This window comes from Chrysemys picta, chromosome 2 (assembly GCF_011386835.1).
Source record: "Chrysemys picta bellii isolate R12L10 chromosome 2, ASM1138683v2, whole genome shotgun sequence".
Lineage (NCBI taxonomy): Eukaryota > Metazoa > Chordata > Testudines > Emydidae > Chrysemys > Chrysemys picta.
Genome location: NC_088792.1, coordinates 284209895 through 284232863, shown reverse-complemented (window position 1 = coordinate 284232863; position 22969 = coordinate 284209895). Strand labels below are relative to the sequence as shown.

At 49.5% G+C, this 22969-nt stretch overlaps 1 protein-coding gene across 7 annotated transcripts in view; it reads right to left on the bottom strand.

The window, feature by feature from the left end:
• The window catches only part of ADGRB1 (adhesion G protein-coupled receptor B1), a 380951-nt gene that overhangs the window by 256344 nt on the left and 101638 nt on the right, over nucleotides 1–22969 (bottom strand). For 6 of the 7 annotated variants that reach the window (XM_024102700.3, XM_065586325.1, XM_065586324.1 and 3 more), the window contains exon 2: nucleotides 18707–19622. In XM_024102700.3, the coding sequence (XP_023958468.2) occupies nucleotides 18707–19451 (745 nt within the window). In that variant the 5' untranslated portion in view covers nucleotides 19452–19622. Of the gene's footprint in view, nucleotides 1–18706; nucleotides 19623–19911; nucleotides 20066–22969 lie in introns of those variants that run through there. The other variant, XM_065586323.1, reaches the window with a different exon arrangement.

Below are 22969 nucleotides of genomic sequence, written 5' to 3'. Positions count from 1 at the left end.
CACGTGGATACCTCTTCATGGAGCGTGTCACATTCTTCGGTGCAATCCAGACCAGAGAGGGCTTGGGTCATCACCTGCCCGGCTTGGATCATCACCTGGGGGCCTTAAAATGCTCTGCTGCTGTAGCTCCCAGGTCTGGATGCTCCCAGCCAACACACAAGCATGGACTGAGTGTCTGCGTGTAAAGCATCTCTGGACCTACAGCTCCGACTGCGGCAGCCTGTTTGTTCCACCACAGCCACATTCCGGCCCCCACCAGCCTTGGCTACACCTGGAAAGATGACCTCAACATTGCCCAGATCCAAATGTTCCCAAAGCCATGTGCTCTGCAATGCCCAGCCTGTTCCTGGGGGGAGGGATAGCTCAGTGGTTTGAGCATTGGCCTCCTAAACCCAGCTTCGTGAGTTCTATCCTTGAGGGAGCCACTTGGAGATCTGGGGCAAAATCAGTACTTGGTCCTGCTAATGAAGGCAGGGGGCTGGACTTGATGACCTTTCAAGGTCCCTTCCAGTGGATGGGGATATCTCCATTCAGAGGAATAATGAGGATCATTTGTTTGCTGCTGTAAAGAGACCTCATGGCATATCACTTGAACTGGAGTTAACTATCACTTCAGTGCAAACACAACACTGGCCGGTTTAGCGTAAAAGTAAAATGAGTTTATTAGCAAGGGAAGACAGGATTTTAAGAGAGCTCAAGGACAAAGAACAGAGGCAGAAGTGATTACCAGCAAATAAATTGAAAAACACTTTCTAAAGCCTAAGACTTAACAAAACAGCAGTTTTGGTTCAAGGTCAGCTTCTTGCCATACTACTTTCCAGCAAGATGGCTGACCACCCCCTTGGTCAGGATAGAATCATAGAATATCAGGGTTAGAAGGGACCTCAGGAGGTCATCTAGTCCAACCTCCTGCTCAAAGCAGGACCAAACCCCAGACAGATTTTTGCCCCAGATGCCTAAATGGCCCCCTCAAGGAATGAGCTCACAACCCTGGGTTTAGCAGGCTAGTGCTCAAACCACTGAGCTATCCCTCCCCCTATAACATTTCTTTTTTCCCAGACCATATGCCTCAAAATCCCCTAATAGCTAAGTTACTTCCCCTGCAGCTTCCCACAGAAGGACACAGTCTCTCCTGCTGCTTTCTTCTCCTCTCACAAGGAGCGTGCCACCTCCAGACACCCTCAGCCTCGACCAAACACAGGAAATAGAAACAAGTGTATATTTCATAGCTCCCGTTTCCTGCTCTCCTTACTGTCCTTTCATGGCTTTTGCCTACTAAAGTATTACCTAACCTTTCTCCAGAAGCCCTGGGATGCATAGAACACACCGTATGTGTCCAGCAAAAAGAGAACTCACATGGCTCAAGGCATGAAAATCAGGTGCGAGCAAACTACCCCAGATAAAATAAAACCCAAGCCTGTCCTTCCCCAACACGCTAGCCTGTTTTGGACACTGCTAATAAGCACTTTGTTTTGTGTTTCCTTGTTATAACCAGCAAGAGCCTTTGCGATTCACAGTTACCACAGCTGGGATCAGAAGCCAAATCAAACCATAATAAAATTGTCATCTATTTGTTAGGGTGTATGTACATCACTGCCCTCTCCGAATTTCCAAACTGCGCGTTATATGCTAACTGCCTCCTTACAACTCTCCTTTGCTATGAATGTGATGCCTACAAAAAACTTGACAATGGTTAGGCAGCTGGTGTATTGTGACCCCCTGCTTATCATGCTGATCAGTATTGTAATTGGATATGCCTATATTGCATGCACAGGGTGTGATTGCAGATTGAGTAGACATATACAAGGTAGCATTAATCTAGCTAGCTTGGATACTGGAGCAGAAAAGCCACAGCAACACACGCTTCAGAGCAAGCTAGCCCCGAGAGTAATTATCCAGGGTTCCAGATAATTTAATCTAGGTAGCTAGGTTAACACTAGCTCAGGTATATCTACTCAAGCGGCAATAACACCCCGTGATTGCAGTGTAGACATACCCTCAGTGTTTCCTTGTGCTCACCTTGCCTGTTTCTTGTAGCCATGTGTTGTTTCTTGTCTTGGATTGTAATCTCTTTGGGGCAGGGACTGTCTCTTTGTTATATGTTTGTACAGCACCAGGCACAACTCTGTCCAGATCCTCTGGGTGCTACTGTAATGCAAACTATTTATATTAATTACAGCTGATCAGGAAAGTTTTCACAAATTGTTATTTCCTCAAAAAGCCGAGTTCTCAAAATCAAAATGGTTTGCAAAAGGCGGTCAGGTTCAAATGACATTCCCAACTCCAAAGAACGTTGAGGAAAAAAGTTTCACAACTGTCGAAATGCCTCATTTCAACATTTTTTAAACAAAACATTCTGGTTTGAAACAACTTTTCACTTCAAAATTTGAGCTAATTAGACTGAAAAGAAAGTTGAAAAAGAAAAAAAAAGGCAAAATCAAAACAAGTGTTTCGACTGACTCAAAATGGGGGCGGGGGGAAATGTTCTTATTGGGGAATATTTTCAAATTTTTGACTTTTCACCCTGATTTGAGACAGGAAAAAATGTTGAACTCTCAAAAATATAGAATATCAGGGTTGGAAGGGACCTCAGGAGGTCATCTAGTCCAACCCCCTGCTCAAAGCAGGACCACTCCACAGACAGATTTTTGCCCTAGATCCCTAAATGACCCCCTCAAAGATTGAGCTCACAACTGTGGGTTTAGCAAGCCAATGCTCAAACCATTGAGCTAGACAGGAACAGGAGTCCCCGCCCCCAACTCTGATGTTAATATCCTGCTAAAGCAGAGATTTTCCTGTCGCTCTGACGGTAAACACCTATGCTTTTTCATCAGGAAGACCTGAATTCTAGACCTGCTATTGCCAGAAAGCTACAAGAAGCCTTAAAAGGCAGCACAGGAACAACAGTGAAGTTCTCCTTAGCTAAAGCTTTGTCACAGATGCTACCTTATATTTCTACAGAGCCTTCATCCCAAAGTGCTTCACAAACCATCTGCGTACAGCGCCAGTGAAATGCAACCACTTCTGGGGTGGAAAAATGTGATCTTTCATTTCCAGACACAGCAAACATGATCATCGTTGAAGATTGAGCCAAAAGATCCTCCTGCCCAGTCAACCATGTGGTCCTCAGTTTACCTACGTGAGAATGATCTAGTGCTGACGTGACCTTGCCAAGGTTAGAACTTTTGTAGTTTTAGGAAGTCGAGCTACCATTAGAAAAATCTACTGTCATGTACGGGCTAGTGTGTGTGTCTTACCACTGCCTTCTACGGGAGGGAATCATAACTGTCTGGGACTCTACGGAGCATAAGGTTGACTCTGAAAGATAGGGTGCTTTTTTAGAACTCTCTGGCTGTCTCATTCCTCCACCCTGAGCCTAATCCCACTAATAGAGCCCTTTTCAGCCATAGAGCTCAACGCACTTTACAAAGCAGGTCAGGAGCATGGGGAAATTTTACAGATGGGGGAACTGAATTGACTCCCCACAGGCTAGCCAGCAAGTAAATGAGAAAGCTGGGACTAGATCACAGATCTCGAGTCCCAGTCCACTGCTTCCCATTTTCTTTTTGGAAACCGAAAGGAATAGCATGACTTCCTGGGTGTTTACTTTTCCTTCTTAACAGGCTGTGGCAACGCCATTGTGGGTTTCAAATTCAGTTTCTTGCCAGGGGAGGCAGGGGAGAAAGTTGTTTGGGGATTTATTTTAAAGAAAAAAGACACTGCTTGACAAAAACAGGCCTGATGAAGGGCGAGTGCTGCTGCCCACTTGGCCGAGGGCAAGATCACTCTAAAACCTACCTCTGCAGAGAATCATAGAAGTGCAGGACTAGAAGGGACTTCACCAGGTTATCTAATCCAGTCCCCTGCACTCAGAGGTTAACAAGAACAATTTTTCACTCTCCTCCTTGTAACAACCTTTTATGTACTTGTCCCCTCTCAGTCTTCTCTTCTCCAGACTAAACAAAAACAATCTTTTCAATCTTTCCTCATAGGTCATGTTTTCTAGACCTTTAATCAGTTTTGTTGCTCTTCTCTGGACTTTCTCCAATTTGTCTACCTCTTTCATGAAATGTGGCACCCAGAACTGGACACAATACTCCAGTTGAGGCCTTATCAGCTCTTATGTTCTTATGAATGGGTCATGGCATCTTCCCCATCAACAGGAGCGGTGCCAGGGTTTTTGCCACCCTAGGCGGCAGTGCTCCTCCTCTGAGCATTCAGGGGGCCTGGGGTCTTCGGCGGCGGGGGTCCTTCCGCTCCGTGTCTTCGGGGCACTTCGGCAGCGGGTCACAGAGCGAGTGAAGGACCTGCCGCCGAATTTCCGCGCAAGACCCGGAGCAGAAGGACCCCCCCGCCACCGAATTTCCGCCGAGGGCGGCAAAATGCCACCCCCCCAAAACCTGCCACCCTAGGCAACCGCCTAGGGTCGTCTAGTGGAAGCGCCGGCCCTGCCCATCAGCAGTCGCAGTATCTAAGGGGCTATGCAGGTGCCAGACCTTTTCTGTGGATCACAATAGGATTTCAACCTCCATGTGTCTTAGCCTTCCCCCTTTTCCCATTCACTGCATTAACTTAAAAACAATCACATCACTAAAGCAGGGGGATTAGACTAGACTGGAGGCTTCTTTTCTTGGCCGGGGCTCTGCCTGCTTACATGTCTACACTAGACATGGCTCCAAGCCACAAAGTCTGGATTTGGGTCTGAACTACCTCCAAATCTGGGGTCGTTTGTACGGGGATTTGGAGTCCGAGCCAGCTCTAGTTTGCAGAACACACGGGGACCATACAATCAGTTCATAAGACCAATCAACACACAATTTGGATAATCAACCTTCAACCCTTTACCCTAAACTCGGCTCCAGCCGGCACGTCAGACCCCAGGCTGGGGTATAGAGAGGACTGATTAACCTTTTTTGGAGAGGGGAAAAAGTTGCGGGCTGTGGTTTAATATTCTTGGCTCTCCGCTAGGACCAGAATGGGAAAACAAAAGCAAACAAAACCGAGGCAGCATTCTGGGTATTTGGGATCCATTAGAGCAAGGAATGCTCAGAAGAAAAAGAGCCTTTTGTTACGCCATTATCAGCCTGATTACTTAGATCGTGAGCTCACTGGGGCAGGCCCTGTCTTCTTGTTCTGTGTTTGTATGGCGCCTAGCACCGGGGGGGGACCTGGCCCAGGATGGGGCCCCTAGCTGATGCCACAATAATAACGAATACACAATAGTAACACATTATGAGACCAAGGAGGATTCCATCATCTTCCAATCGGAGAGGGGTTCGTCACTGAACCGCACCTCCAAAGCTTTCAAAGCTAGCCCAGTGCCCACAGTTATTTCCCTCAGAGATAAGCCCCGTCCGGCATCTGCCCCTTTGTGACTATTCCTCCACTCCTGGGAGCCCTGGCCGAGCGGTAAACGAGCGACACTGTGGCTGGGCAGGAGGGCTTGTGTAGCGCAGCACAGGACCCACGGTTGCCTGTTGTTTTCCTCAGGCTGTGGCTGATTTCGCTGGAAGGTTAGTGGCGGGCTGACGGTCCACAGAACTGGGTGCTGCGTCCCAGGCCACAGACTACCAGCTTTCTTGATCGCGCCTGCATTGCATGGGAGACACAGGCGGACACGCTCTAGACTTAAGCCGGTCCCCCCCGCCCAGGGCTTACAAGAGGGACTTAAGTGATGCATTGACCTCGAATTGGCCCTCTGCACAGGGCTGACCTTCACCTGAACCCCCCAAGTCCTGCCCCATACAGCCCTGGGCTCAGTGTCAAACCTGGAACAGATTCTCTAGGAGTAGTCTCTTTGCTGCTAGTTCCAAAGACCTGATCAGGAACCTGGAGGCAGAGGACAATACTTCATAGGAGTGCCCTTTAGAAGGACCTACGCTATTAGACTAAGGGGGCTATGAGCAACTCCCTCCATTAAATAACAAAAACCATGTTAGCTCTCTGGTGCTTCAAATGCTCCCACCGAGCACAATTTGCAGACTTAGCTGCCTACCAATAACTCGGGCAGCTTGGAGAGAGAGAGAGAGATTCCAAACAAATGTAGAAAAAACACAAGAGCCCAGGGAAACACCCGTTTGCTGGCATAAGAAAAAACTACACCGGGGCTCTCCAGTTTACACGTTAGAAGCTGCCAGGGTGTCACTTTCCAGCCAGAAACATGTGCCAGGGCATTACCCAAGACTACAGAGTGAAGGGCACCTGCCAATAACAGCATCATTCCCATATCCTCCCCCCGACGCCCCCTTTTCTACACATCTCCCCACCCCCATCCAACATGCACAAGCTGTCACTGCAGTCTAGCATTTGGAATCAGCTGCGGCAAAAGCCAGCCACTTCTCTTCCGACCAGCGCTGGGGTTCATTGGTAGCCAACGCTGCATGTATCGCGCATAAACATCTTGACTGGGGCACGAAGGGGAGCTGACCAGCTGACGCCGCGTAGTTCGTTATAAGGAATGAGGCTGCACATTTCACAGCTCCCAGCTACGCGGACTGAGCCAGGCTCAGCCCTTTATTATTACTGTCTAGCCATTTGGGTATCATGGTTCTGTAATTGTTCATTTGACTGTATACAGCGCTCAGGGTCCAAAGTGAACATTCGGCGTAATGAGCTGTGCTGTAATATAGTGTTATTGCATTGCTGAAACCGGAGCAAAAATTCAAACACAACATATATGTGATTATGACATTGTGTTAAAGGACATCCCATCCCATTAGACTGCATTATAATGCCATCACTTTCAGAAAGGCTGATGAGCAAGATATTTAAATAGGTTGCATGGTCTTGTGTAGCTCACTTTGAATGATAGAATAGAATATCAGGGTTGGAAGGGACCTCAGGCGGTCATCTAGACCCACCCCCTGCTCAAAGCAGGACCAACCCCAACTAAATCATCCCAGCTAGGGCTTTGTCAAGCCTGACCTTAAAAACCTCTAAGGAAGGAGATTTCACCACCTCCCTAGGTAACCCATTCCAGTGCTTCCCCACCCTCCTAGTGAAAAAGTTTTTCCTAATATCCAACCTAAACCTCCCCCACTGCAACTTGACACCAATACTCCTTCTTCTGTCATCTGCTACCACTGAGAACAGACTAGATCCATCCTCTTTGGAACCCCCTTTCAGGTAGTTGAAAGCAGCTATCTAACCCCCCCTCATTCTTCTCTTCTTCAGACTAAATAATCCCAGTTTCCTCAGTCTCTCCTCATAAGTCATGTGCTCCAGTCCCCTAATAATTTTTGTTGCCCTCCGCTGGACTCTTCAATTTTTCCACATCCTTCCTGTAGTGTGGGGCCCAAAACTGGACACAGTACTCCAGATGAGGCCTCACCAACGTCAAATAGAGGGGAATGATCACGTCCCTCGATCTGCTGGCAATGCCCCTACTTATACAGCCCAAAATGCCGTTAGCCTTCTTGGCAACAAGGGCACACTGCTGACTCATATCCAGCTTCTCCTCCACTGTAACCCCTAGGTCCTTTTCTGCAGAACTGCCGCTTAGCCAGTCGGTCCCTAGTCTTTGGCAAATGCAAGGCCAAGGTATGCTGTGTGCATACACAGCACTTTCTGATCTGAGTGACACCGACAGGGAAAAAACCACTTGGCGGGAAAAAACACTCAACGAATAACTCATCTAGGGCCAGATCCTCAACCAGGGTCAATTGCCTTAGCTTTGCTGGCCTCAATGGTGCTACAGCAATTTCTATCAGCTGGGGTTTGGCTGATAATTTTCAAAATGTGTTCTGCATGGGTTCACCCAAAGCACATATTTAAATCCTGGGATGATGGGTAGAGTCCAGCAAAGCAATGAAAGGCCCGCCCACCCTTTAGATGTGGGAGGAGTCACAGAACCTAGATTTCACTGATTATGGGGGATTAAAAAAATAAAACAGGGAAGAAGATGCAGGGTCAAGACTGAGATTCCTGAAGAACAATGTCCTGGACTGCTCCACACAGCAAGAACAACATGGGCAACAGAAAGGGGTGAAGGAATCTCACTGTTAAGGCACTGGACTGGGATTCAGGAGAGCTCGGATCAGTTCCTGGTGCTGCTACAAGCTCTCTATGTGACCTGGGGAAAGTCACTCCATCTTTCTGTTCCTTGCTTTCCCACCTACCTTTCTCCCACCCCTTGTTTGTCTTGTCTATTTAGATGGAAAGCTCTTTAGGGCAGGAGAGACTCTTTCTTACTCTGGGTCTGTACAGCCCCTGGTACAACAGGGCCCTGATCTTTTTGGGTGCCTCTGGACACTGCTGTAATACAAATACATAATTATCATAAAAGGGGAAACTTCTCTGACACTGCCCCTGCCAATGTGTCTCAGTGGCCCTAGAAGTACAAATCTCTAGTGCTGAGAAGGCATTTCAGATTCCATTTTCCACTCTGCCTATAGTCTCCGTACCCCGGGTGAACAGTAAAAAGAGCTCTGAATGGATATGCGCATGTTTTTTTCTGCTGGAGTAATATCTTCATTTGGATGTGCCGGGGGTTAGGTGTGTAAATCTACATCCCGAATATGTGAGGATTTTGAATCCAGCATTTGGCATCTCTTTGCATCTAAATTCCAGCGTATTCTCATGCAAAACACTTTGGGGCATTTGCAATACAGCCTGAATATGAGAGGATGTTAAATAATGATGAACTAAAAAAAATGATGCATAACCAAAAGGCTGAGTTTTCACCATGGCTCTGCTCGTTAAATGACACATAAAAGTCCCCTCATAGCAATAATGGGAATAGTTGCCTGTAAAATTCCCTGAACAACTGAATGTAAATTCCACCTTTAGTCTCTTTGGTATAACAGTGGCACTTCCTGAAGGTAATTGCTGATCTTTCTGCATTGTGATCATGTCCACAAGCTGTGGAGCTGAGATTGGAACAGAGCCTGTCATTTTTCTATCTTTCCTCCCTTATATCTTAAAATGTTCGAGTGACTGTCACATAGGCACCGACTCGGTGAGTGCTCCGGGGCTGAAGCAGCCACTGAAAAAAAATAGGGGGTGCTCAGAACCTGCAGGGCTGGATGAAACTTTTGTGGGCCCCGACATCCAGAGTGCGGCCCCACCCCCTGCTCTGCCTCGAGGCCCCGCCCCCGCTTGGCCTCTTCCCCCCGCAGCCACACCCAGGCTCCGCCCCAAGGTCTTGTCCCCGCTTGGCCTCTTCCTCCCAAGGCCCCGCCCACCAGTCGCACGGGGGAGAGGGGGCAGAGAGGAACACCCACCAGCAAAACCAAAAGTCAGCGCCTGTGGACTGTCGTGCTGGCCTGACAGCCAGATCAACGGAATACTATACAGTGCTTACCCTCAGATCCTGCAAACCCTTACGCAGACGCTTCACTTTAAGAACGTGAGTAGTCCAATTGACTTGGTTTGCAGGATCAGCGCCAAAAGGCAGAGCATGGATGATGGCAGTGATATGTCTCACTAACATGTCTCAGCTGTGAGCATCTCTACTAGTAAAGTTTATACTTCCACGGCCTGCCCTCTGGAAATGCCAGCAATGCATGCCAACGGAGATGGGTCTTTGTGGGCAAACAGGAAATCTGGTCACTAGATACTGCACTAAGCCCAATTCACCTCATCACACAGACATCAGGTGGCGTGAGGTTTTGGTCAGCGCTGCACCTGGGTTGGATTTATGGTAGTGATGGAAAACAAAATCCCTTGACTCTATTATTATTAGGTAGCACCTGAAAACAGGGCCATACTGTACTAGGTACTATGTCATTAGTGCCTGCCTTGAAGCTCCAACAAACTAAACAGTCAAGACAGATAAAGGGACTATTTGCATCTCTGTTTTACAGATGGGGAATTTAGACCCGGAGAGATTAAATGACTTGCTCAAGGTCACGCAGAGTCTGTGGAAGGGCCAGAACTGAAACCAGATCTCCCAAGGCCTAGCCCAGTGCATTAACCACTAGACCATCCTCTATGCCTTTTTAGGCTCTCCTGCAGAGCTGTTTTAAACGGACCCTGCAAGATGCGGAGCGCCCTCAACACACGTGGCGGTCAGTAGGAGCCAAGTTTGCACAGCGTCCTCCATCCAGGCCCTTTGCTTTCAAATGCTGAACGCGCAGGAGAGAGACACGCCTGCAGAACCGTACCTCATGCACAAGACGTGAGCGGGATCTGGCAGACAAAAGCAGGTCAGGTTCCAGCCCTTCTGCTCTGGGCACTCAGCCTGCGGATAATTGCTTGTTTTGTGGAGGCTCCGTGGAACTCTGAGCTGCAGCAACAGCCTTTCACCATCTGCTTTCAGTTCCTGGGTCCCAGGATTTGCATCCCAAGCCCCCTGGTTTCTCCACATCACAGTCTAGGCCACAGGGGAGCTGCTGGAACTCCTCTGGTCCACTGGGGTTCTAGCCAGGATGCAGTCGGCCCACTGTGTGAGGAGGATGAACCGGAGGGGGTGCTGCAGGACATCTAGATGGTACTTTGGCAGTGTCCATCCAAATTATGCCTGTTATTATTGACCCCTCCACTCTCCTGCTGGCTGAGCTCACGCACACCAATAATGAGATGTTTTTACGTAAGGAGTGATTTATCCAGACGAGGTTATGTACAAGGCAATAAATGGCTCTGTAACAGGGCGCGACTCACCAATGCGGCGCCTCTTGCTGGCTGTCCGGGGAATTAGGGCTGCATCCCAGTGCTGGTGGTGTCTCGCCCACTGTCCCCTCTGTTCCTGGACCCACGTCACTCCCAGGACTGCGGCGTCCTCTTCGTGACACTGCCCTCCGGCTGTGCCACACTCTGTGTCCCCCCCCTACCAGGGGAGCTGCATGCCGCTGTCCAGCCACTTCCTTCAGTGGCAAGCGCAGTCTACTTTTTAGCCACTTCCCCAGTGGTGAGGAGCAGGGGGGAGGGACCCGGGCCCGCCCACTACTCCAGGTCCTGGCCCAGTGACCCTATAGATGGCAGCCGTTTACTGCATCCCCCGACTCCTCTGTGGATCTCCCTGGGCCACTTCCCCGTGGCCCCAGCACCCTCTTTGCCCTAGCCTCAGGGCCTCAGCCTGCAGCACTGCTCTGCCCAGGGTGCTTGCTGCCCTCCACCTGCGAGGCAGCCAGTCTACCTCCCTCCTCAAGCTCCAGAGAGTGACTGAAACTGCTCTGTACTGCCGCTCTTCTTATATGGGCCTGCCAGGCCCTGATTGGCTGCTCCTATAAGCCCGTCTGTGTTTGGTTGCTTCCTACACAGCCTCCCTACGACTCTATTAACCCCTCAGAGCCCAGTATGGGATAGGCACCCCATCCAGGCTCACAGAGATGAACAGTGGGGACACCACAAGCGTTATTTCTGCCACACAGCGAAGTAGAAGTTTCAACAAACTGTGGCATGAAGGTGGATCATGACTTCATGAGGCCACGACTTCTTCACACCACAGGGGATGGAAGTGGAATGCTGAGGCCATCTCTGATGTTGCACTCAGAGGAGCAGAGCTTAGGTTGAAGGAGGGGCTAAGCTCCAGCCTCTGCATATAACATTGCAGGAAAGCCTTATGGCAACAGCATTGCATTTCAATCCCATGTGAAGCAAAGGTGGGTTAGTAACTGACTAACCACTGGAGGGCGTGGCTAACAACTGAATAACCATTGGAGAGAGGGGCTAGCGACTAAATATCCATTGGAGGGAGGGGCTAGCGACTAAATAACCGTTGGAAGAAGGGTTTAGCAACTGACTAGCTATTGACAACTGAATAACCATTGGAGGGAGGAACTAACAGCTAAATAACTGTTTGAGGGAGGAGCTAAAACTGAATAACCATTGGAAGGAGGGGCTACAAACTAAATAACTGTTGGAGGGCGTGGCTAACAACTGAATAACCATTGGAGGGAGGGGCTAAGAATTTAATAACTGTTGGAGGGAGGGGCTAGCCAACTGAATAACCATTGGAAGGAGGGGCTAAGAACTAAATAACTATTGGAGGGAGGGGCTAGCCAACTGAATAACCATTGGAGGGAGTGGCTAGCAACTAAATAACCGTTGGAGGGAGGGGCTAAAACTGAATAACCATTGGAAGGAGGGGCTACAAACTAAATAACTGTTGGAGGGCGTGGCTAACAACTGAATAACCATTGGAGGGAGGGGCTAAGAATTTAATAACTGTTGGAGGGAGGGGCTAGCCAACTGAATAACCATTGGAGGGAGGGGCTAGCAACTAAATAACCATTGGAGGGAGTGTCTAACAACTGAATAACCATTGGAGGGAGGAGTTAACAACTAAATAACCATTGGAGGAAGGGGCTAAGAACTGAGTAACTGTTGGAGGGAATGGCTAGTCAACTGAATAACCGTTGACAACTGACTAATAGATGTTTGTCTGGGAAACAATTTTACATTTATGCAACCTGCAGGATACCTACAACCCTACGTGGAATGAAACCTACCACTGAAGGAGAGGGAGTCCGAGCGCTGACCCAATCAACATGAGAGCAAAGGACACCCATGGTCACAGCCTATGTTGACTGTCTGGAGTCTAAGCAGGCTGGAGATTTACAAAGACAAAGAACCCAAGAAGTGTTCTGAGAAAAGAAGGGGGGCCTGGGCTATGAAACAATAGCCTGGGACTGTATACAAGAAGAATTGGTCCAAGTGGTTATCCATTACAGGATAGAACTGTCAGTCAGAAGGGGAGGTCTCATGAACAGTGGACCCCAGCTTTATGGACTGGACAAGCACTGGAAGGACTAACCATTTGGGTAAGAAATACCTTATTAGACAGGAAAGTAACTTGTTAATAAGTATAGGCTATAGACTGTGTTATATATTTTTTTAACCTGTTACCAAATCCTTTTACTTGCTTTTATTTTAAATTTTCATCTCAAGCTCTATTAAATAAACGTTAATTTGGTTTTGCTATACATATATCTGAGTGCCTTGTGCTAAGGGCAGCATTGAACTGAGGTGAAACTGGTGAACTGGGGAGCGCTGTCTCCACAAAGGCAGCGGATCAGTGAACGTTGCAGATGTCCAGAAGATAAGGGACGGGGCACTCGCGTGTAACAAAGTGGGGTGTGTAAATTGCTAGCTTGCACTGGGACAGAGCAGGGCTCATGGAGCCCAGTATGTTGCCAATCAACCAGCAGCTGTGGAGAGTTTCCCCTGGTGGGCACAGACAGGGCTCCCTCCCACTGCGAGCGGGTGGTAGTGATTAACCCAGCACAAATTGGATAACCATGAAAAGTGTCACAGCTTCGCACTCTAATGGAAGGGACCCAGACACTTCAGTAGCAGTTTTGTGTGCATGAGGAATGAGGGTTTGCAAGCAGCAAGGATTAAAAAAGGAAATATTTTTGGGGAGTAGGTACTTTTTTTTTTTGCCGCTCTTTCTCCTCTATCTTGCAACAGAAGGCAAGAGTTTAGCTCAGAGTTCTGCCAGATGAATAGAGAGTAATAAAGAGGCTTTTATTTGGTGTCCACTTTTACTGCCCATGCTTTAAGAGAAGAGATACAAGAATGATTCAAGGCCCGAAAAATGTGACCTACAATGAGAGACTTAAGAAGCAAAGTCTATTGACCTTATCCAACAGAAAGTTAAGTGGCAACTTGGTCATGACCTATAATGCCTAGATGGATAGAAGAGATCAGATACTATATGGCTCTTGGATCTAGCCGACAAAAGCATAAAAAAGCCCCATAGTTGGAAGTTGAAGGTAGACAACCTCAAAATGGAAATAAGCCATAATTTCTTAGCACTGGGGATAATTAATCATTGGAACAGATTACCAAGGCATGTCATAAATTCTCCTTCACATGGGCGTTTTGAAATCAAGATTCAGTGTCTTTCTAAAAGATATGCTCTGGTTCAGCCACAAGTTATTGGGCTCGATGCAGGACTCATTGGGTGAAATTTTATGGCTTGTGTTAGGCAGCTGCTGAGGCTAGATGATCACAATGGTCCCTTCTGGCTTTATAACCCATGTATTTTAAAAGCATCTGATGAAGGCGCAAATGCTGGATTTCAAGATCATACAGCAGCTAAACAGGTTTTAGACATCAGAAGCTCCGAGACAGCATCATGTACACATTGGAGGTAGACTATGCAGACGGTAGGTATTGCTGCTGTTACCAGTCATTTTGGCCTTCCAGGTATTTTAAATGTTCTTTGATTTCTATTCTTCTTTCCCGGTGCAGATAAACTTGGGACAGAATTAGCTATGTACTAATTAAGTGCCCAATTCAGCAAAACACTTAAGCACCCACTTAACCTTATTTTATTACCCTGTCAAACTGGAGTCTTTCTGAAAGTTTCACACCTGCCCTACTGTTTACAGTGAATCCAGTTGACATCTGGGATTTGCAAAGGAGACTTACTGCAGTCAGGCACCCAACTGCCCTGGCATGTCACTGAGAGCTGGGCACCTGACTGCCTTTTGTGTCTTCGAAAATCTTCCAACTTGTATGTTTATTTCCTATTGCTGTTCCCCTTCCCCTACACTCTATTTGTGAGTCTGTCTCATAAATTGCAGTTTGTTCATGGAATTACCCCATTCCCCAGGTGCAGATACCTTTTCCACCCACTAATACAGTCTCCACCTACACAGCAGGCCCACAAACACTGTATTTCAGGCACAACTTACGCAGCCACCTGTAAACCTTTGTCCCACATTGCTCATGTCATTCTGGGAGGATAACGTTTGATTTTTCTTCACTGTGACCTAGTGTAATCCTTCCCCTCCTGAGTAATTCTCACTAGTGTTCTCTCCAATCAGTGCAGTCCATCAGCAACAGTATAATCCTGAATAGCTCTCGAGGTACCCACAGCTACAAAATGGGAAATGACAGGCAAACTGCAGCTGCCAACGCACGTCAAAGTGCCGCTGATCACCAGGATAAGCTCCATGGGCAGCAACAAGCAGAACTATCTTCATAGCTAATACCATCTCTGGAACCTGCCAGAGGGTTTGTTTTTTTTCCATAGCCCAGTGTAGCCTGTCCAAAGCAGTCTCTTTGATCCAGTAAAAATAATCCTGCATTTGGAAATGTCATAGTAGCCCATTTGCCCAACAGTTGTTGTTGCTGGGAGATGGATGAGGGGGAACGCACCTTCAGTTTGATCCCTTCCTGAATACGAAAGGCAGGTAAAATTTAGTGCCCAGTCCTGAAACACCCTGAACCCTCAATGACTTCAGTGGAAGCGCTTTGCAAGAAGGTGGCATTAGCTCTCAACCCACATAGGATCCTTCCTCTAAGCATGATCAGTTCAGCTGTCAGCCCCAAATCATGACATATGAAGATGCAAACATAGGGATGGAAAAGACCCATTAGATGCCTTTTAGTCCGTCCTCTGCACATTCCAGTGCTGCCTTGTTCTCTAAAGAACATTCTCAACCTTGCCCAGTCTAGTTTTAAGGTCTCAAGTGCTGGGTTTCTCACCTCTTCCCACAGGGAGCTATCCTAGCCCAGCAGATCTCACTGTCCGCAGGTTTTACCCAGTGTTCGCTTTGCATCCTACTACTAGTTATACCCTTGTCCTAAACAGCCTCTCAGTCACCTTGATGTTTGCACTCAATAAACGCAGCAACATCCATACAGATGAGTTTCCTGCCCCCAGAGATACTGCCTGCTGCAGAAGACCTATGGAGCGGAGCAGAGAATATGGTCAAATGACAACCACACTCAAACTTAAAAAGGACAGGAGTACTTGTGGCACCTTAGAGACTAACAAATTTATTAGAGCATAAGCTTTCGTGGACTACAACCCACTTCTTCGGATGCATATAGCATATACACTCAAACTTGTCACCCTAGTGTTTATGCTAGGTACCAGGGTGAGCGACAAGCAGGATAGGTACCATGGTCAGAGGCAAGCTTTGCTCCTCACTACTCCCTTCTGTCTGAGGTCTCAAATCACAAACATATTATGAATTAAGCCTCTCATGACCTTAAGAGGTAGGTGTCACTGTGTCAGCTTCATAGCTGGGGAAAGCAAAGCTGTGACTGAGGAGTTTAAGTTACTTGCCAAAGGTCTCCAAGGGAATTGGTGGCCGACCTCATTGTTCTTAGTCTTATTCTTCTGCCACAAAGCCATCCTTCAGATGCTTCTAGACAGAGGTAATCCACAAACAGAATGCATCTGGTGCCTTTCCTAACTATTCCTGTTAGAGATTATGAAATGGGGAGAGGGTAACATCTAACCCTGACTGGTGGTGAAAGGGATGAGGATCTGGCCCCTTTGAAAACATCTAGTCCAGTGCATTCTTCTGAACCGCATCAGCTCATATTGGAGGGAATTCTGGAGGCTACCCAATACCTTGGGCTCAGGGACGCCGCACGTCCCCACTTGCTGTACGTCCAAACGAGAGCTGGAGGACAGGTCTGTCTGCTCTCTTTGGGGCTGACATCTAGAAACCCATGGAAGAATCCCTGAGACCACTAACGAGCATTTCCCACTTGCCCCAGATCACTCAGCTACATTTATATAGCTCAAACCCCTTAGCTTTAAAGGCTCTGCAGTGAGAAGCCATAAAGGAAACATGATTTTGGGAAAGGAAAAAGGTTGCTAATGCAAAACAAGAACCACCACCAATAATTAAGGAGACAGAGTCAAAGGTTCAGCCTGCAAAATACTGGCAGAGATTATTGGTTCAATGTCCAAGGTGGAACCCCTATATTTTCCTCACCCGGCTTTTGCAGCAACCAAAATTGACACAGGGACTCAGGTAGGTCATTGCATGCAGACACAGGATATTTTGCGAGTGCTAATCAGTTTCACATCGGTGGCATTCAGTCAATGAAATTGCTAGTTCTTTATATTTAATATTGTGCAGATATGAATAAGGGCCCAAAAAAATCCACAAATATTTGACATCCAAAAAGAACTTTGATTCATTCCACATCGGAGACCCGCTCATATTTGTTTTCCAGGAACATTCAAGTGCTCAAACTTTACTAGATCCTCACAAAAAGCCAATATAAAGCTTTAATGCTCCAGTATTTGCCAAAAAGCTAATTTTGAATTTCACCTTCAATTGTAACAATAAAATAAAGAAAAGGTCATGATATATTGGTTGAATGCATAAATCATCCTATAAGGGAATGGCGTGATTTATGGAACTAACCAGCGCTACACAAAACCAGTCACATGGAACTCTTTGCAAATTCTTCCTGTAGAGAAAAACATCTCACAAAGAAATTTGTGGAAATTCTTGAATAACAAATTTCACAATCTGCTCATAAACAGGAAAAGAGACAAGTGACTGCCTTGTTAGGATTTATTTGCTCAGCTCCAATATTGAGCATATTGATTCAAAACTCACCTGAGATACAAAAGCTCCCACAAAATCAACAGTGAAGCACTTCTAGTGTAATCCTTCTACAATAGCTAGAACCAAGCCAGGACTAAAAAGATACCCTGTGTGAGAATACTAGACACTACAAGGTTCATCTGTGTCCAGCAGCCTCATTGGAAAATCTCCTTTCACTTCATTAGAACCAAGTCCTGTCTCTTTCTCTACCACAAGGGTTAGCCCGGGGCCACTCCTGAGCTGGGTATTATATAGAGCCAGGCATGAACCACAAATTTCAAATCTAGATCCAAACTTCCCCATGATCTGGGAAGCTGTTTGAATCTGGTGTTTTAAAGAGACAGAGTCTAGCTGTGAAATTCAGATGCAGATCAGAAGTTCTCCAAAGTGTGGGGGTGTTTGGGTCAGACCCATTTCTAGTATCAGGTCTCAGTTTTGAACCATCTCCTTGCTGATAGCTCGGTCAGGAACTGAGAAAGAATAAATAAATCAAAATGGTTTATGCAGACACAAAAATAGAAGCAAGAAGCCCTGTTTTGAAGCTGGAGAGTCTGTGACTCCTCATTCCTGTCTAGTTGAAGGAGATTAATGGGATCTATCTTCAGACAGCGCCACTAACACAGGCTGCTTCTGAAAGTACAAAACCATTCCCTTCATGCCAATAATGCAGAAAGGTTAAGCGACTTTGACACAAGCAGGTATCAGCGTGAGAGCTGAGATTAGAAGCAGGAGTCCCCAGCTTTCAGTCTTATGTTCAGTCCATTACATCCCATCCCCTTCTACCTCACAGGCTCCCTTTTTTATCTCTTGCCATGCACAGCACATGCTGTGGACTCCAGGAATCACTAGAGAAAGAAACACAGCAAAGAAGGAGGGAGAAAACATTTATCGCCTGCCCCCAGCTACCCACAGAGACAGTATTGAAGAGCTTTTACAGTTACAGATGGGACCGTAATCAAAATCTCCATTCATGTTGTCTTGATTTGGTGTCAGTCCGATTTGGCCCTGGAAGTCACTTCAGCTTACATATTTCCTATGCACTAAATGGGGATGGGGCTGCACGGTGGAACCTGACGTGAGAGGTGACTTGAGTCATGGCCCCTTCAGGCATGGTTTATTGTGGGGTTAGGGGGCTTTTGAAACATGCTTGTTGATGGGTCAGAATCTCAAATCGTCTCTGAGGCGCCATTAGAAACAAATAAATAAGGCACGAAGCCTGAGAAACAATGAAAGCATTGTTCCTGTTAATCTGCGCTGCGTTTCAGTTACATGCTAATCAAATGCCACCGGAATTACTGATCCTACTTAGGATGGATAACGGCTTTAAGATGAGGGAGCAGGAGGCTCAGATACCATGGAGATGGGCGCAGTCTCAAAAATAAAATAGGCCAGGAGAGATCTACCTACCGTACATGCCCCCCCTTCCACCCAAAACACAAAGAGCTTTCAGCACTTACCCAGGAACTCCACCTGGCTGCTGTCTTTCGGGCTGCTCATGCAGTTTTCCAAATAAATCCCATCCTTAAAACAATCTTCCTTCTTCTTGGGTAGCCCCAACATCTCGCTGGGCTGATCCAGCACCTCTCCTCCGGAGCAAGAGCAAGGAGTCTGCATGATGCCACAGGGGTGGGAGCTGCTGCTGGTGGTCAGGCAGGTGTCCAGCCATTGGCAGAGCATCTGGCAGGCGGCTTTGCTAGGGCTCCTATTGCCCACCACCAGGTACTCCACGGAGAAGTCCCGCTCCTGAGCCTTGGTGGGCTTCCGTCGCACGTGCCCACCTTCTGCCGGGGACATGGTCTGCTTCATCTGGAGGAACTGCTTGTTGGACTGGAGGAAGGAGTACCTAGTGGAACTGTCACACAGTTTTAGCACGTCGTCGAAGCTCTCCATACCCAGGTAAGTGCGGGTGGACTCCAGGAAAGAGTCGAACTGGTAGGTGCGTATCGGCTGGTGGTCACATAGGCCAGTGGGTTTCAAGACCTTCATGTACAAGGTGTACCTCCTGGGGTCCGGGTTCTGGATAATCCAAGAGCACAGAGAAGAGTTCAATGGGAAGACAGCAAAGGAGGAGAAATACCCAAAGAATTTCCCCTGGACCAGGGTGGTGCAAGGAGTTTGTCCTAGGTCGAGGGCGACCACTGTCCACACTAAGAAGAGTGGGGATATCAAAAGCAGGTTCAGGGCAAAGCCAGTGCTCCTCATCCTAGGTCTCTGGTCCTATGGAACTCAAAGTAATTGTCAGGCAGGTGCCAGATCTTGGACATAACAGGTGCAAGCTTACAGGAAAAGAGAGAGTTTATGAGACTCTACGCGAAATCAATCCGATCTTCCCATGTTCGGACTTGGGCTCCCCCTTGTGGCCATAAGCAACACCTGGGAAAGAAAAGGAAGAGAGAAGAGAGTTTTTTTATTAACTCTCAGTAAATCTGAGACTCGGGGAAGCATCCGCTCTCTCCCCACGCCCCGGCCCGCCCCCGGCCCAGCTGTGTGAGACGCGCCGGCCCCCTCCCAGGGAGGGAGTTGCCCCGGGGACGATGCTGGGCAGAGTCCAACACAGAATCGAGGTCGCTCGCCCGCCTTCGGTGTTGTCGGCTAAGCGGATCTCAGCGGCGCCTCCCCCTCCGCGGTGACCGGGAGCGTGTCACCGGCTCCGCTCGCTGACCTGCCGCTCTGCGGAGCCCGGGCTGCGGGGGAGAGGGGCAGGGAGTTTGGGGTTATTCTCCGGAAGCCCCTGACCCGAGCCGGAGCCCTCGCCTGCCCAGCGGCCCCAGGGGCTCCTGCTCCGCCGCGGATCCCGGGGGAGCGCCCTGGAGCTCCGGCTGCGTTGCACGCTGCGGTCAGCTGGGCTCTGCCACGCCAGGCTGGCTGCGGCTTCCCATCTCCTCCCTCCACCCAGGGTTTGCGCCTCTCCCCTTCCTTCCCCTGCCGCTCGCCCGTGGCCCCCGGGAACCCCCCGCGCCTCTCCCCCGCGCCGTGCGGGGCGGCCCAGCCAGGAGCCCGGCAGCGGGGCAGTTTCTGCCAGGGGTGGGTGGTGGGTCCCGCGGCGGAGGCGGCCCCTTAGCCCCGCGCCGAGCTGGGGAGCCCCGGCCGCTGCCCAGCCTGATACCCACGGAGACCGCAGCCCTGCTCCCAGTGGCAGCCAGCGAACTCCTCAGCGCCCCGCACCACCCGCGCCCCGGGCGCTGCGCCCCGCACAGCCCCGCGGCCGCCCACACCTGAGCCGCCCCTGCGCTGCGCCTCCGCAGGATGGAGAGGGGCGCAGGCGGCAACCTGTGCCCAGCGCTGCGCTCCAAGCCCCGCCGGCCAGGGCGCGCTAGCCCCCACACGGGCCCCTTCCCTTCCCCCCCCCATGCGCCCCCCGCCACTGCCCCGGGACCCTCTCCCCCCCCCCCCCCCGTGCGCCCCCCGGCGCTGCCCCGGGATCTCTCCCCTCGTGCGCCCCCTCGCGCTGCCCCAAGGAGCCTTCCCCCCCCTGTGCGCCCCCCCGCGCTGCCCCGGGATCCTCTCCCCCCCCCCCGTAAATCCCCCACCACTGCCCCAAGGATCCTTGCCCTCCCCCTGTGCGCCCCTCGTCACTGCCCCCAAGGATCCTTCCCCTTCCCTCCATGCATCCCCCACACTATCCTAGGGTCCTAACCCTTCCCGTGGGCTCCCCCAATGCCCAAGGGTCCTTCCCCCTGTGTGCCCCACACTGCCAAATGGCCCTTCTCCCCTGTCCAAGGGTCATAACCCTCCCCCCTAAGTCCCCCACATGCCCAAGGGTCTATGCCCCCCCCATAAACCTCCAGCATTGCCCAAGGATTCTAACCCCCCACCACCACCTTTCTTCCCCACACACCCCAATGGGCCCCTTCCCTCCTTTTCACCACTTCCCACAGGGCTCCTCCACTACCCGAGACCCCTGCCCCTATGCCCCCCACTGCCCATAGGACCCCTTCCCCTGTGCTCCTTCAGCACCCCATCCCTCACCCCACACACATGCACACCCCACATGCAAAGTTCTTGCTGGGGCTAGTTGAGAAAAGGGAGAAAAGGGGGGGGGGGTCAAGACAAACTGACGCGTCCTCGCCTGGCTCTGGGATCTGGGTGCAAAGTCCTCCTGGGGCTCCCCACCTGCTGAGGAGCGGCTGCAGCAGGCAGGTCAGTGCAGCGCGCTCTGAAGCCTGTTGGAGACACTGGGGCACAGGGGACCCACGGGGAGGTGGAAGAGGGGCACTCCAACATTTTTAGGAGACCCTATCACCTTAAGGGCAGGGTGGGGAGATACAGGCACTATCCCCCTTGGGGGGAGCTGATTGCATTGCCAGGCCATGCCCTCACGGGGCGAGGGGGGTAGGTGGGATTACATCATCACCAAACCAAAACTCTTCATCCCCTCTATCTATCTGATGTTCCCCCGGGATGCACCGGGGGTCCCCGTGCTCCGGTCAGGGTGACTGTGCAAACTAGAGGCCTGGTCATGAGAGAGGGAATGGTGCCATCCGCTCCCTTGAGAGAGGGCAGATTAAAGCAGGTCACCCCATCTTTAGGGCTAGGAGCCTGGCAGATGGCCCGGCAGTGCACGGGGGACCTGCCAGCATCATAGAATATCAGGGTTGGAAGGGACCTCAGAAGGTCATCTAGTCCAACGCCCTGCTCAAAGCAGGACCAATCCCCAGACAGATTTTTACCCCAGTTCCCTAAATGGCCCCCTCAAGGATTGAACTCACAACCCTGGGTTTAGCAGGCCAATGCTTGGTTGCCCATTGTCTGATGGCAGTGATTCTCCCAACGTGGTCCAGACAGTACAGGCTGGTCCCATGGTGCCAGCTCCTCAGATTTTAAAGCCAAAAGGGATTATTATGATCATCTAGCCTGACCCCCTGCATCACACAGGCCAGAGAACCCGACCAGGGATTCCTGCACCTAGCCCTTAACTTCTGGGCGAATTAGAGCAGATCTTTCTGAAAGAAAGTCTTCTCGATTAAAAGACTACACGCAATGGAAAATCCACCACAGCCCTGGGTGAGCTGTTCCACCGCGTAATCGCGCTCACTGTTAAAAATCTGCATTACAAGAGAGTTTAAAAATACATAAATACTCCCCTAACGTGAATTAGCCATGTAAGTGCTTGGTGTAGTTCCTACAGGGATGATACGTGATCGCCAAGGGGAGACGGGATATGCTTTGTACAACACTCTCTCTAACAATGTAGTTCACGCTAGGAAAACGTTTGAGAACGCCTGCCTTAGGCCCGTTCTGGGTATATATGTGCTCAGAGCACAGTTCACAGCAGGACACATCAGTTACTCAAATGTACTCAGTTTCCACTGACCTATGTTCCTGCAGCCAGTCAGTTCATTGCTAGCCTGTAAGAGGGCTCTGTACAGTCAGATTTCTAACACATCAGGAATTTTCCATGTCGAGCCATACACCCAGTTTTCCAGCAGATCTCGAATTCATTCAGTTGAGCTCTATCACATCAGAGACCATAAAATTAGAGATGGGCCCAATCCCCCTAAACTCTAGTCCAACATCCACACTTTAGCTCCAGAGCCTAATTTTGTGCTTGATTCCCAGCTCTATGACACTGGCAGACCCGGTGTCAGCTCATGCCAAGGTCCCCATGTCTCTGCTGAACACTGAGAAAGACATGGCTGGAATCAGCCTGGCTCACCTGTTTACAAGTGTGTTGGTATTGTTCAAATAGGTATTAGGATGATAAGAATGTGGTTAGTGTT